Source organism: Haplochromis burtoni, unplaced genomic scaffold, assembly GCF_018398535.1.
Source record: "Haplochromis burtoni strain Fernald_Lab_line unplaced genomic scaffold, NCSU_Asbu1 Contig_26, whole genome shotgun sequence".
Classification (NCBI taxonomy): domain Eukaryota; kingdom Metazoa; phylum Chordata; class Actinopteri; order Cichliformes; family Cichlidae; genus Haplochromis; species Haplochromis burtoni.
Window position 1 is genome coordinate 988,709 of NW_024582387.1, and position 16,029 is coordinate 1,004,737.

Below are 16,029 nucleotides of genomic sequence, written 5' to 3' on the forward strand. Positions count from 1 at the left end.
GTAAGAGTCCAGCTGAGGCAAAAGGTTAAGACATCTACAATTTCTGAACCAAGGTTAAGATAGAATTGGATGTAAAAAGGAAATCCTGCCCATCTGTTTTAGAATAGTCTTACATTGGTGCGTGTTTATATTATAACGACACTGACTTAAACTTGATGTAAAAAACTGATGATGCTCGCTATTGTTGATAACTGTCCACTTTAAAAAGACTATAGGCATGTAGTCATTTATTACTGTATTGCTACACTTACTATAACATCATGTAAATAAGTTTCTTTTTTGTGATGTACATTAATTCAGTTTTTACCATCATGTACTTTGCTAAATGAAACATGTAAAATATCATAACCAGATAAAATGAAATAGTCTCTTTGGGACCAGTGCTTTGGCTGTATCAATCTAGGCTGACTTCTCTCTCCTGTAAGCTCCACAGCTCAGGCCAGCATCTCCAAAGACAAGAATCCAATCAACAGCTCCCTCTGGAGGACGTGGGCAACTGCTACAGGCTGGTTTTAATATCAGACAAAATGAGATGTTGTTTTTGGATATCACTAAAATCAAATCCTTTGACTTTTTTTCTTCTGTATGTATAGATAAGCATCGTTTTTGGATGTTGTTGTTTTTCTGAATTAGTGTTCAAAGTAGTTTCTTAAGAAACAACAATTGGCAGATAGTGTAGAGCAGTGTTTCCCAAACTTTTGGAGCCACAGCTCATATTTTACATTAGAAAATCACATGGCGCACCACCAAACAAAAATGTTACAAAATGAATGTTGATAATTTTTCCGTTTACCGTTTTTGCTTTCTTTTGACCACTACTCATGCTAGGGCCTTCATCTGGCTCGGAACTTTCTCCAGGACCCACGTCATATTGACTACTTTTTCTTTTCAAATATATTTATCTATTGTTATTACTCGCTGTGTTGTCTCACTTGCAGCATGACTATTATATAATTTCTACTTCGTCTTCTTCTGTTTTACTGGCAGCTGGCAACCCATTTAATGTAGTTGTACACGGTCACTTAGTAGTAATCAGGTGGAACCAGATAATCTTCCACGGCACACCTGATCATTTCTCACGGCACACCTATGTGGCGCGGCACAGTGGGTAGGAGACACTGGTGTAGAGCAGGGGTATCAAACTCAAAGGAGCTGTGGGCCACTGCCGGCAATGTCATCTTATACGAGAGCCACTTTAGTCTTCAAGTACTACAAACAAACAAGAAAACACCCACAAATATTTCTGAAACTGCAAACGTGAACACATTTTTTCCCCTCACTTTTAACTAACTGAAGCTTTTAACTGAACTAACAAATAGATAAACTGGTACTCTCTTTCTGGCCAGACACGTGACATCTCAATTTTGTTTGTATTTAACAAAAAGAAATGCAGACATAAGTGTACACATTAGTGAAAACTGTTTTCTTTACAAATAACTCTCACTGAGCTACAACAGCCAATCCCTTACGTTTGTACTCTCTGCTCATATTGCCTTCATATTAAATAAGATTTTGCTTTTTAAAGAACTTATTTTAACATTGCACTCAACAACAAACAAATCTTCCCTAACAAAAAAAATAACTTCAAGGGCCAAATTGCATTATATTTCTTCACATCAATATACGTGAAGAAGTAGGGGTGATGTGGGCCACTAGTTTGAGACCCCTGGTGTAGAGGTTTGAGGTTGTGTTAGGCAATAAGTTTCTCACAGGCAGTCATTCAACCAGGAATGAAGAACAAATGCTAGCCAATAGATCCCCCCCATGATCCCCCCAATAATCAGACCCAACCAATATAACCCCCCCCTCCCCCCCCCAATAAAATTATGAATTATCCTGCATAAGTAGGCTGTTGATTTTCTTTACTCATTCCAGGTATTACCAGCAAACTAGTTGCATGTTAAAGCATCTGGGAATTTACCCAGGTTTATTTATTTATTTATTTAGACAGAGATCTTGACACCCCCTTCCCTGTTTGTGCAATTCCTTTGAATACACACAAACACATCTAATCCTTTGCATTTAGGCTCACATGTCCTCTTTTAATTTGTTTTTGTGGTTTTTTTGTGTTTTTTTTTTAAAGAAAAGACTTATTAGAGGATGAAGATTGACTGTTGTGTGCACATAAAGAGATCTGATGAACTGACACAGTTCTTCTTGCTCTATTGTTAAAGTATTGAGGAGAAAGTTATGGAAATTTTAAGGAAACAAAAGGTGTTCCCAGATTAATGTGACACGTAATGAGACACAAGGTAGTGATCCACCAGTAAAAGTGGTAAAGGGACAGACTGTGAGAAAGCACAGAAGAGTCCCGGTCAGATCCCCAGAGGGACAATACACGAGACCTTTGACCTTAATAGAAAGATTAAAATGAATATGATCACACTTAAGGAAAGCTATATTTGTCAAATCAGTGAGCTTGGTAGAAAATCTGGTGTAAATCAACGCTGCTAAACAAGAAAAATATTTATTTGCAAATTTAAGATGAGTTGAGTCATAATATGTCAGTTATGTAACAATGGAACATGCTAAACTCAATGTAGTGAGCATAGAAAGCTCTAAGGACAAAATTCAAGTTGATTTGCATTCTTAACCACTCCGGTGCCTGACTATTGTCCTGGGGGATTTGGCACACTTTCAAAAACAGCTGCCTCAACCTCCCCCTTCATGAAAACATATGACGTTCATCAGCATCCGACAGCATAAAGGTTTCATGATAATTAGATGTTCTAACTTTACCCAGTTGCAAAATGTAAACTGAAACGATGGATCCCAGAATGGTGATGTCAATTTCTGCCTCTGTTAGAGCTCAGTAACCATCGCAAAGGCTCATTTTAAAGACCTTTGTAGTGCACTGACATCATCATTCAATACTGTGGGAATCTGACAGCAACTTCCTGCTCACAAATTCATACAGAAAGTGTATCAAGATGATGAGTGTGTGCCCAGTCAAAGTCATTGATCTCAGCATCAAGGCAGTGTATTAGTATTCTCTACAAGGTCACAGTTTTCTATTATCTGCACACAGCTCTCTGAGTCTTTAACTCCATCTCCACTTCAGTCCACCACCGGTCACCTGAAATCAAACTATTGTCCCCTACTAATATGACCAGTGCACATGTGGGAGACCAGATTTCTTTCCTCTTATGTCCGGCACTCTACTTCGTCAAGACTGTGGGAAACTGCAGTCAGACCAAGGCCCAGACCAGACACATTCATATGGTGATGTGTGAGTATAAATAGGAGGGATGAAGACAGCAGAGATCAGAGTCTCTCTACAGAGACCTCTACAGCACAGAGATCCGGCCATGGCACCTACAGTCTCTCCAGTAATGACTAATTCTCAGGACCATGTGACTCTGAATCATAAGGTAAATTGGATATTATCAGAATGTCATTCATTATTCACTAAAGATTATGTTTAATAACACTAAACCTATGCACCAGAACTGATTTATTAATGACTTTGCTCTTCTTGCAGCTCAGAAAGCCTCTGGTGGAGAAGATCCACAGAAAGAGAATCAACAGCAGTATTGAACAACTCTCCTGGGCCCTGAGCTCCTCAAACAGCAGCCAGACTCAAAACTGGAGAAGGCAGACGTCCTGGCTTCCTGCAAAGACTGCAGCAGAAGTGTCAACCTGTGGACTCAGCAGCTGTTAAGGGCTACTCAAGATGTATTCAAGAGCTGGTGCATGTCCTGTTAAAACAGGAGGTGAAGACTCAGTCTGAACCACATCAACCAGCTGCACATTTCCTCTGAAGGAAACCTGAGTGAGGCGGACTTCTCTCCTCTGATTGTCACAGCCAAAGACAAGAGTCCAGTCTACAGCTCCCTCTGCTGGCCATGGTAGAAGCTCACAGACTGGAGTCACTACTAGATCAGCTATACTGATGATATTGACTGAATTCTATGAAATTTCAAAGACTCCTTCTTATGTATGTACAGAAGGCTTTACTTTCTTTGTTTTGTACTTAACAGTGATATCGCTTATCTTTCAAGTAAAGAGAGAAAACACAGATAAGCTGAACGACCAAGGCTTGGTCAGCTGGTTGGTTAAATATTTGAAAAATGAATTCTTTTTTGGGGAGTTTGACGTTTAAATTTTAAACTAAGTGTACTTCACACTTCCTTGTCAAACATATTTCCCATGGAAGTAATTAAATCAAACATATCTTTTGTTTTAAGAAAGAACGTTTGACATTCTTGGTGTTCCAATCAAATCATAAGCTGACCAAACAAGCATATCCAGCTACTGCTCACTAGTATTTAAAGTAACACTGTACATTACATTGTGGTGATATGTGTTGAAACTATTGCTTATTGTTCTGACACTGATATGAGGATTTATGTCATAATGTTTTTGTCTTTTGTAAAGACAGTTGATCTTTCACTCTTCATGTCCTGCTGATGTTACCAAGTTACAGCTGCGATGCATCATCACCATTATCTGTCTTCAACCGCAGCCTGAGTTTATGCTAAAAAATGTATAATTGAAATCAAATGATTTTGTGTGACATGTTATTTTTATTTTACAAATCATCCCGTATTTTTTTGTGTTCTTCTTTTGTATGGACAACATGTCATGAGTTGTCCATAAAAACCTAAAGAACATCTATGCTGAAATAAAGAGTTTTGCTCCAAGTTTTCTCAAAAATGCAATAACAAATTAGGCAATGCACAGTTATTTAAGATCAAATCAAGGAAAAGGGCACTTTCAAATTAATCTGAAAAAATCTTTAATCTGAAAAAATCTTTTATCTGTGTTGCAGTTTATAAATGAAGGTAAGTGATTTACGCCAAATGTAAGTGATTTCATAATGTCTCTACTTAAGTGCAAAAACTAATGAGTGATTCATCACTTTGGTGCCGTTCTCCTTCCCAGGTGGAAAAATGGTAAAACTTTAAAGATAACTAGTGTCTCCTGATGTGTTGGTTATGAGACACACTTCTATTTTTCTTCTTGTGAAAGCACCAAAACGACAGAGTGTGGGAAAAAAGAGGAGCCTTGCTCACAGACCCCCAACAAATGCTGACCTAACCCTAAGGTTAAGAGGGTATACTCGATATCCTACTCTTTCAAGTTAGAACTCTTTTAATTATATATATATTATTGGCTAATATCAACCAAGTTATAAAGCTATGAAAAAATGAACTATGTATAACAGAGTGGTGTCCGGGTACATAATAAAGATAAAGATTTCAGTGTTATGTATCATTATAAACAGGACAAAAAGGTGCAGGTTTTACAGACAACTACAGTATGATGCTGAAACTCCATAAAATACCAGTACCAAATACCAAAGGAGATTAGTTTACTGTAAATATCAGAAGATGATTCTAAAGAGTAAATATACAGTTCTTAATAGATTTATTAGACCACCACCAAGGTTTATGGTACAGCTGCCCTTAATGAACAGCATTGTCAATTACCAAAATATTTTTCTTGCTTTGTTAATGGTTAACCCATTATTATGCAGAAGTGTTTTATTTGAAAATTTTTAATACTAAAATGTATTTTTTTTTTTGTTATCCTTTAAATTATAAATTTACTGTCGAAAACAAAGCTGAAAAAATAGTAAAGCACAACATTATTTTTCATTTACTTGTATTATTGAACAAAAAAAAGTTTAGTGGTTGAATGTTGTGCTTGATTAATTTCTGACTTCTTAGACGGTGTATCCTCATTGCCAACGTGTAACATACTGAAGATTTGTCACATCCTGAGGTGTCTCATAGCTACGTGAAAGGTACCCTTCTGCATACTTATGAGACGTAACATACCAACACGGTATGTTGCATGTTGGAGTGAGAATAAACGTGCTGTCTCGGAGAAGTGTGATGACTGAAATTTGGGTGTAAAAAGGCAATTGGTGGATTTGTTACTGTTAGAACAATAAATAATTTAATTTTTAGTTTTGATGGATTTCTAAAATACTTGTGTTTTCTTGTTTTTTATGAGAGGTGGTCTAATAAATTTGTTAAGCAATGTATTTATTGTTAATCTCAGTGTATGTTGATGTTGATATTTCATTGATGTTGCACGAATCCCTTATTAAACACTCTACTTCAAGAACTGGTAACGCACCTGAGTGTACAGTGGTATTGTGGATTTCTTTTGGAAGAAACCGGATTTCTACACGGACACTAAATTTGCTACTGATAAATTTCCCAAAGATAATCTTTTTTCAGTTTTATTCTTTCAGTAGGCAGAATGTGGGAAAACTTTGTTTAAATTGAGTTCGATACCAACATAGACTATTGTCCAGTGGGATTTGGCGCACTTCAGAAGTAGCTGTCTCAATCCCTCACCCTCATTTGCAAAATGTTAAGGCTTGAAGAGATGATGATGTTCACTTTTCTACATTTTAAAAAATGACAAAAAAAAAAAACGATCCAGCTCATAGACAGAAGCAATCAGATCATTTCCCTCCAGATGGTTGGTGACGTCAGGCTCTGTCTCTGTTGGAGCACACGACCACCAAGGATCACAAAAGCTCCTTTGAAAGTCTTTTGTAGTGCACTGACCACATCCCTCAATACTAAGTGTGGGAACCTGGGAGAAACTTTCTGCTTACACCATCTACAAACCACAAGACAGAGGTCACACCTACCCCATCTGGACATGCCTTTTTTCTAAATAGCTTCAAAAAGGTTTTAAACAAGCTATGAAAATTTTAAGTTCTACTTTTGCACCCACAGAGCATTGAATTAGTGCTTTATCCGTATTAATTTCCTGAACAATACCCATAACAAACAGAATCACTGACAGATATATACTATGGGTTTGTAGGCTGTATTTGCATGTAGTGGTCAATTGATCTCAGCATCAGGCAGCAGATCTACTTTCTTTAACAACCACTTTCCCAGATCCACACAGAGCTTTCTGACTCTCTTACGCCATCTCTGCGTCAGCCCACCACCTGTTCTCTTGAGATGTAACTATTGTTCCCAACCACTGAGCATCTGGCATTTCCTTTCTCTTATGTCAGGCACTCTGACTGGTCAAGACTGTGAGAAATTTGAGTAAGACCGAGACCCACACATTCATATGGAAATGCAGGACTATAAATATGTGGGATGAAGCCACCAGAGATCAGTCTCTCTACAGAGACCCTTGCCATGCTGCAGAGGCCCATGGCACCTACAGTCACTCCAGCAATGATTTGATAATCTCAGGATCAGATCTCAAGAATCACAAGGTAAATTGGAGACTCTCAGAATGCCAATTTATGAATTACTGCTTCATAATGATAGACCTATGCACATGAACTAATTTCTTAATGATTTTGTTCTTCTTGCAGATCAGAAAGCCTCTGGTGGAGAAATAATGCAGATAGCAGATCGACCGGTGACCTGAGCAACTCGTGTCTCTCCTGGATCCAGAGATCATTAAACAGCAGCCAGACTCCAAACTGGAGAAAGCAGACATCCTAGAGACGACATTATGGCTTGAACTTGAGAAAACTTCAGCAGGAGCACCAAGTTGTGGACTCAGCAGCTATTGATTAGACCTACTTCGGATGTGTCCATCTGTACCTCCTGTTGCAGGAGGACTTGAAGATTCAGTCCCAGAAAAATTAGCTGAACTATACAAACACCTTGCAGACAGACGTTCTTTAAAGGAGAGAGGCTGACTTCTCTCCTCTGAGCTGCACAATCCTCACTACCTCCACTAAGGAGGACTAAGGACATGAGCTGGGTCAACACTGCCCTCTGGAGGTCATGGTAGACTCCTACAGACTGGAGTTGCAACTTCATGAGTTGACCATACTGGTCAAAGATTACTGGACTGAATTCCTGAAATTTGAATACCTTGTTATTCTGGATTAACAGAAGTGTTAATATCTCCACACACTGTGTGTGTTTTGTATTTTTAAAAAGATATTTCCTGAAGAAATGCAAGCAATAATATCTTTCTGGTTAAGAAGAAAAAGAAATGTCATGCATGTTGCATGAGTGAAGTCTGATTGCATTGGCAATTATTACTTTTATATTGTACTATATTGTACTTAAAAATCTGATAATGTTATAGTAACATTATTTTTTGATCACTTTGGTCAAAACCTCCAGTGTCCTTTTTTATGGACAAATTCTGATACTGAAACTGCGTTTACTCAAACAGACTTGTTGTAAGATCCAACAAATCACCTTTATATTAATGCTTTTTTAAAAGTTTTTTTTAAAAAATATTATTTTGTGTGATTATAGAAAAATGATCCGTTTTAGGATTAGTACATTTATCCTTTAACTGTAAAAGCTTTTTTTGTGTAACAATATCACTGTTTTTAGTGACAATGTGATTGCTAACCATTAATAAGGTTTAATATCATTTGATCTGTTTAAAGGTCAGACTTACTCTATTTGTTTTGTTCATTAAAACCTTTTGTCCATTTGCTAAATAATGTTTAAGAACCCTGTACTGTGCACTGTTTTTGGTTCATAAAGACAGCTGTTCCTTCACACTCTCTGAGTACAGTGTAACTCGCAGACACAAGCTCCAGATGTGATGTCTCATCACCTCCTCTTGTAGCTGTTATACTTCATGTGGCGCCGTGTGCCTTGTTAAATAAACAAACACTGCCAGCTGACAATTTTGCGTTCTCACATGAGTCTGTAGTTTTACTATATACAAATGACTTCCTTACAAATGACATCATTATCTATAATTACCATAAAGCTTTGAAGCCATTTAGCAAGGTTGTTTGATGAACAGTTTCAGTTCATACCTGAATAGATAAAGCCACCAAACCCATTGGAAAAACATTTAAAATGATGCAGCTGTCAGTTGTGGGTGTTATCAATCAAGAAGCGTTAACAGTTTACCCATTAGTGATGTCACACAATGCATTTAATGCGATGTATAATGAGGGACACTGCTATTGTTGTTACAGTCAAAGCAGTGAAAGGACAGAGTGGGAAACCAGGGAAACTCATTGACGAGCTCCAGTGGGACACTAGACCTTTGCCCTGAAGAGATAGAATATGCATTTATAATCCCTCTTATTACTCAACATTTATCTGTTAGAGGATCACCAAAAAGTTTTGGTTGTTAATCTGTTACTGTGGAAAAGCAATGGATAGCTCAACTGTTTTAACTTCTTAGTTTAACTGATTATTAATCTAATCTTGACTCTGTGATTATCTTAACTTCCATATATGAGTAAAGTGTTGTAGATATAACCAAGTTAGCATTGAGATGTGTCTTCACATGTACCTACAAATATAGACACGTTGAAATAAAAGAAAAAACTAATCAGCTACGTGCATTTATTGTTTAAACGTGAAGTTTAATGTACTGCTGACTCCTTAAGTGTGAATTCATGTCTTGTACTGATTTGATATAATGTTTTGTCATCACTCTGCGATTCCAAACAGTGGAATAATTTTATATCATCCATGAACATTTTCAGCGTAACTTCTATATGGCTTAATGAAGAGCTAGCAGGTATTGTCACAACTAGGGACATTATCTTTTAGTGTCTGACTGACAAGGTTAGCATGGTAATTAAAACTGAAGCGAAACATGCAACTCGGCTCTGTAAAGTAACTGAAACTCAACCAAGCGGAAATAAAGGAGATTTAAAGAAACAAACTTAAAACTAATTAAAAATAAAGCTGGCCAGTGTGCTCAGGTTGACATGTTAGAATTCAAAAACTACCTGTGTGATATCTTTTAAATTTAATGGTTACTTGAAAGAATTTACAGTGAGTGATCAGTACTGTAATAATATAGCAAATGGTGATGATGAGGAATTATTAGATGGGTTAAACATAATCCTAACCTATAGATATACGAACTAAAAGGTTTAAAATGAAGGCTATGAAAACTAAAACGTTAAAATGAGTGAACATTTGTAATAATTTTCTGTACAGCTATAAAAATAAAAAGGATTTTGCTGTGAAAAGCATTCCAAAAATGTGGTATTGCGCTTTGGGAGTGCAACATTACATATCTATATCTATTATCTATATCTAAAAAAAGAATGGAAAAGAAATTCATTAAAGTAAGATGACTATGTGTGCCAGCTTCTTAGATGAAACGGCAAACTTTGATGAATGGAGAGATTGTGGGAAACCTCTGAGGCAAAGAGTCACACTTCGAGATAATTTGCATCCTAAACCGCACCAGCATGCGCCTATTGTCCAGAGGGGATTGGCACACTTCAGGAAACAGCTGCCGGAAAAACCCTTTTCATGCAAAGTCTGACCGTCGAGTTCACTAGATGTTAAAAAATAATATCACTCAAAAGTTAAAAAGTGGAACTAAGATTCTGTGATTTTGTTGAAAATAACTTCAGTTACTGTAGAGTATATTTTCAAATGTAATTAAATATTTGAGGCAACCAATCATGTTGTTTCCCTCCAGATGGTTGGTGACGTCGGCCTCTGTCTCCGTTAGAAACACGGCGAGCAACCATCACAAAAGCTCCTTTCAAAGACCTTTGTAGTGCACCGACCACATCATTCAATACTGAGTGTGGGAAAGTGAGAAATCTTCCTGCTCACACTAACTACTGACCACAAGACAGGGGACACACTTACTAGATATGGATATCTGACACCTGAGTCAGAGAAAAACTGCATACTTATCCAGACCTTTCCTGGTAGAGTTGTAGTTGATAATGGAAAAGTCTTCATCAGTTGGATCAGCTTCTTAGTACAAAGAACATGCGATTTCTGACTGAGCCATTACATAGTGTCCCGAGCACAGTTTAGCTCACAGCAAATGTGAGAAGAGTGAAGACATCAGAAGCAGAGAAACAGTAGGAGTGAAATTGAAATTTTCACTGATACATGGTCTGTATATGCACTTGTACAGCTGTAACTGGTTGATAAGCGTGTGCCCAGTCAAAGTCACTGGCATCATGCATCAGATCAATAGTCTCTACAGGGTCACCACTTTCCCAGATCCACACAGAGCTTTCTCAGTCTTTTACTCCATCTCCACTTCAGTCCACCACCTGTTCCCCTGGGATGTAACAATTGTGCCCTACTAATATGACCACAGAGCATCTGGCAGGCAAGCTTTCTTTTCTCTTATGTCAGGCACTCTGATTGGTCAACACCGTGAGAAGCTCCAGTCAGACCAAGACCCACACATTCATATGGAGATGTGGGAGTATAAATAGGAGGGATGAAGGCAGCAGTGATCAGAGTCTCTCTACAGAGACCTCTACAGCACAGAGATCCAGCCATGGCAGCTACAGTCTCTCCAGTAATGACTAATTTTCAGGATCATCTCGCTTTGACTCATAAGGTAAATTGGAGATAATCTGAATGTCATTCATTATTCATGAAAGATTGCATTTGATAAAGCTAAGCCTGTTCATCTGAATTATTTTATTAATGACTTTGTTCTTCTTCTTGTAGCTCAGAAAGCCTCTGGTGGAGAAGATCCACAGAGTGAATCAACAGCAGTACTGAACAGCTCAAGTCTCTTCTGGGTCCTGAGTCCCTCAAACAGCAGCCAGACTCCAAACTGAAGAAGCCAGACGTCCTCGAGATGACCGTTTGCTACCTGAGAAGACCGCAGCAATAGTGTCATCCAGTGGACTCAGCAGCTGTTGATAAGAGCTATTCCAGGTGTGCCCAAGAGATGGTCAACTTCCTGCCAAAGGTGGACCTGAAGACTCAGTCCCAGAGAAACCTGCTGAACCACATCAACCAGCTCCCCACTTCCTCTGATAAAACCCTGAGTGAGGCTGACTTCTCTCCTCTGAGCTACACAGTCCAGACCAGCATCACCAAAGACAACACACTCACCAGCTCCCTCTGGAGGCCGTGGTAGAAACCTACAGACTGGAATCAATACTAAATCATCTACACTGATCATATTGGTCAACGATTGCAGGGAAAGAAAATTCAAAGACTTGTTCTTCTGTATGTACAGAAGGTTTTACTTTGTGTATTTGTTCTTGGTCACAGATGATATTTCCTGCGGAAATGACACCAACCATCTTTGTAATAGAGAGAGAAAACATTTTGTCATGCAATAGACAAGCTTAAAGACCATGTTGGTCAGTCTTTTTCTTCTGTGTTTACAGAAGGTTTTATTTTAAACTAAATGCATTGTATTTAAGTATATATGTTTTAATTACTCAGGATGGACTTGTGAAATTATTTTTATCCTTTTGTATAAGAGGGTACGGTAGATAGAAGCATGTCTAGACTGTAAAGCATGTGAACTTTATATATATATATATATATGTATATCGACTTTACTTTGTATTAAGTACTAATGTCAAATTGTGATCATTGTGATAAGATGCGCTTCAGCGTCATTTTTTTTCTTCACCCTTGTTATAAAGTGTGGTTTATGCTCATTTTGGAGCACATTATATGAAGATTTGTGTTATAATGTTTAAGTTCTTTTGTAAAGACGACTGATCCTAAACTCATTTTGGGTTCAGTGTCCTGCTGATAAAGCTGTTCTGTGATGTATCATCACCTCTATCGTCCTCCAATAGGAGCTTTCATATATAAAACAGATAATACTGAGTTTAACTTAATAAGCTGTGAAAAATCAAAAAATAATTTTTTTTCTGTTGCCTGGTCATTATATATATATATATATATAATTATATATATTATAATATATATATATATATAATTCTATATATATATAATATTATATATATAATATATACTTATTTTTGCAGTGAGTCTGCAATCATTCTTTAAAAATCCCATACAGTGATTTCTTATATAGCATAATATTGTAATATAATATTGTAATATGGTAATGTTATACAGTAGTATAAAGTATGATATTTGAAGAAGTTCTTATTAATGTATTACAATTGTAAATTATTTAGAGCTTTCAAAATATCAAAGTTATCAAAGTAACTTTGGAGCAGTTCTCAGTTCCAGAAGATAAAACTTGCAGTGAAAAGACAGAGTGTGGGAACTCAGAGAAAACTCACTCACTGTGTCTCAGGGGGGCAATACATGCCAACCTTTTTTCTGAGGAGACAAAGCAGGAAAGGTGATATGGTTGAATGAAAAGTGGAACCTGATCATACATAACAGACAGGTTTAAAATACTGAATAGCTAGTCATAGTACATGACAACACCAATAGAACAACACTGCAAAGGTCTTAGAACTATAGTGTTATAAAACTGCACGTTTTTTAAATCCCGGTGAGTGAGGGTGGATGCAAATTAAAATATTTAAAAGGCATAAACACATACACACAAAAAATGAAATGAAAATACTGATCTCTGTGTTCCCAAAGTAAATAAAAAAAAATAGTAATCTAAACCATTTCAGCATTTGTGAACTGTTGTCTATTTGGCACACATCAGAAACAGATTCTCAGTCTCTCAGCCCTGTTTCTGAAACTGTAATGTTTAACAGCTTGATGACTTTGCACATCATTTTCTACCAATATTTTGCAGCCCCACCCCCAAAAACTAGAGCTTATTTCTTAATTTGTATTCTAATATCTGTAGGTAGCTAGTATATTTTCCTATTGTTATTTATATTAATATTTTTAAAGAGATGTATATAGTTTATATATAGATAGATAGATAGACAGATAGATAGATAGACAGACAGATAGATAGACAGACAGATAGATAGATAGATAGATAGATAGATAGATAGATAGATAGATAGATAGATAGATAGATAGATAGATAGATAGATGCTGTCTGACTTCCTGTCTGCTGCTCTCTCTATCCTCTCTTCTACACCACACACACACACACACACTTTAAATAACATTTATTCAGTTTCTGTACCATTAACACCAAGATGAATTTGTGTAAAAACGTATCATTTTCAACAGATATAACTTAAATAGGCAAGTGCATATTATTATGAGAAACAGCTGATGTGGTTTTGACTTTAGTTTGGGATTTTATCACATGGTTGAAAACACCAATCATGTTGTTTCCCTCCAGAAAGGTTGGTGACATCAGACTCTGTCTCTGTCTGAGCACACAACCACAAACCATGACAAAAGCTGTTTTCAAAGACCTTTGTGGTGCACTTACCACCTCATTCAACACTGAGTGTGGGAATGTGGAGCAACTGTCTGCTCACACCATCTACAATCAACAAGACAGATGGTACATCTGTTACAGCTGGATAAGATGACTTCATTAAAAAAAAATATTAGCATTTTCCTTTTAACCAATTTGATTGTTAAATACAATATTGCACGTTTTTGAAATGATCCAAACTTTGTATATGATCTCAGTTTCCATATAGTTTTCACCATATACATCTTGAATGAGTGTTTTAGTTTACTGTGTAGCCTATGGTTTAACACGTCTGGTGGAACAATGAGAATATTCCTGATTAAAAACATTTATGACAGACTGAGTTGTCACTTTTTTTTGTTTGCAATGGGTCATAAGTTAAGTTAAACTCCATAAGGAAGTTTCCTTTGTGTAGTTATTTAGGTGGGAAAATGTGGCCAGTTTGATCTGCTGGAATTTGAAAACTTTTAAATGAAGCATTCAGACAAAACTGTATTGATCCACCAGAAAAAGCAGTAAAAAGATAGAAAATAGAGGGAAAATAGACAAGACTCACTCTCAGAGACCCAGTGGGAAAAACTTTAACGAAGTAAGGGTGGGAAACCTCAGACAGAAATGGTCACAGTACAAGTTGATTTGCATCCTAACCATGCACGAGTGCCGGACTATTGTCCAGAGGAATTTGGCACACTTCAGGAAACAGCTGTGTCGACCGCCTCATTTATAATCTGCAGCAGGTGTTTGTGATAAAATTGGAATTAAGTGAATTTAACCAAACTGCAAACTGAAAAACAGAAAACCAAGTTTTGTATTATCAGAGAATCTAAATGTATTTGCATTATATATTCCAATTTTAGCATGTCTGGAGGAAACCAATCATGTTATTTCCCTCCAGATGGTTGTTGACGTCAGGCTCTGTCTCTGTTGGAGCACACGACCACCGACCATCACAAAAGCTCCTTTCAAAGACCTTTGTAGTGCACTGACCACATCATTCAGCACTGAGTGTGGGAAAGTGAGAGCAGCTATCTGCTCACACCAACCACAAACTGAAAAGCAAAAAACACACCTGCTACATCTGGATATCAGAAAAAATGAGAAACATCCATACTATATGTTATAATGAAACAGTACTGTTCATTATTATAAATGATATTGTTTTCTAGTGTCCTTCAGCACTTGGGAAATGAATTTGGTCACTTTGCCACATGAGTTGAACTTCATGTCAGAAGGAAGAGATCAGATCTGACATTAAATGATTTTTCCATAGAAAAACACACAGACCATCTGATGTCTGATTGAGTTTGTGTGAGAACCAAAAATGTTACTTTCAGAATAATCAATGACACTAAGTGGGTGTCAGGTGAGACATGAAAAGTATCTTAATCAGAGAAACAGTTTGATTTGAAAAGCGTGTGCCGAGTCAAAGTCACTGATCTCAGCATCAGGCAGCAGATGTATCCTCTACAGGGTCACCACTTTCTCAGATTCACACAGAGCTTTTGGAGTCTTTTATGCTGACACACCCACCCAAAAGTGCTCCATCTGTTCCCCTGGGATGTATCAATTGTCCCCTACTAATATGACCACTGAGCATGTGGCGGGCAAGATTTCTTTTCTCTAATGGACAGCTCTGTGATTGGTCAAGACTGTGAGAAACTCCAGTCAGACCAAGACCCACACATTCATATGGAGATGTGGGAGTATAAATAGGAGGGATGAAGGCAGCAGTGATCAGAGTCTCTCTACGGAGACCTCCACAGCACAGAGATCCAGCCATGGCAGCTACAGTCTCTCCAGTAATGACTAATTCTCAGGATCATGTGACTCTGAATCATAAGGTAAATTGGATATTATCAGAATGTCATCCATTATTCTTTAAAGATTGTGTTTGATAACACTAAAAATATGCACCAAAACTGTTTTATTAATGACTTTGTTCTTCTTCTTGCAGCTCAGGAAGCCTCTGGTGGAGAAGATCCGCAAAGAGAGAATCAACAGCAGTATTGAACAGCTCAAGTCTCTTCTAGGTTCTGAGCC

At 37.3% G+C, this 16,029-nt stretch overlaps 1 protein-coding gene and 2 pseudogenes across 1 annotated transcript in view; all 3 read left to right on the forward strand.

Annotated features, from left to right (window-relative positions):
• The first annotated feature begins 3,281 nt into the window (after positions 1–3,281).
• LOC102299541 lies at positions 3,282–3,922 on the forward strand (annotated as a pseudogene).
• A 7,199-nt stretch (positions 3,923–11,121) lies between these two features.
• On the forward strand, positions 11,122–12,515 carry LOC106633100 (annotated as a pseudogene).
• Positions 12,516–15,714: 3,199 nt separating this feature from the next.
• The window catches only part of LOC102299850 (transcription factor HES-5), a 3,765-nt gene continuing 3,450 nt past the window's right edge, over positions 15,715–16,029 (forward strand). Inside the window, exons 1-2 of the mRNA XM_014332248.2 lie at positions 15,715–15,830; positions 15,944–16,019. Coding sequence (XP_014187734.2) covers positions 15,768–15,830; positions 15,944–16,019 — 139 coding nt within the window. The 5' untranslated portion in view covers positions 15,715–15,767. The remainder of the gene's footprint in view (positions 15,831–15,943; positions 16,020–16,029) is intronic.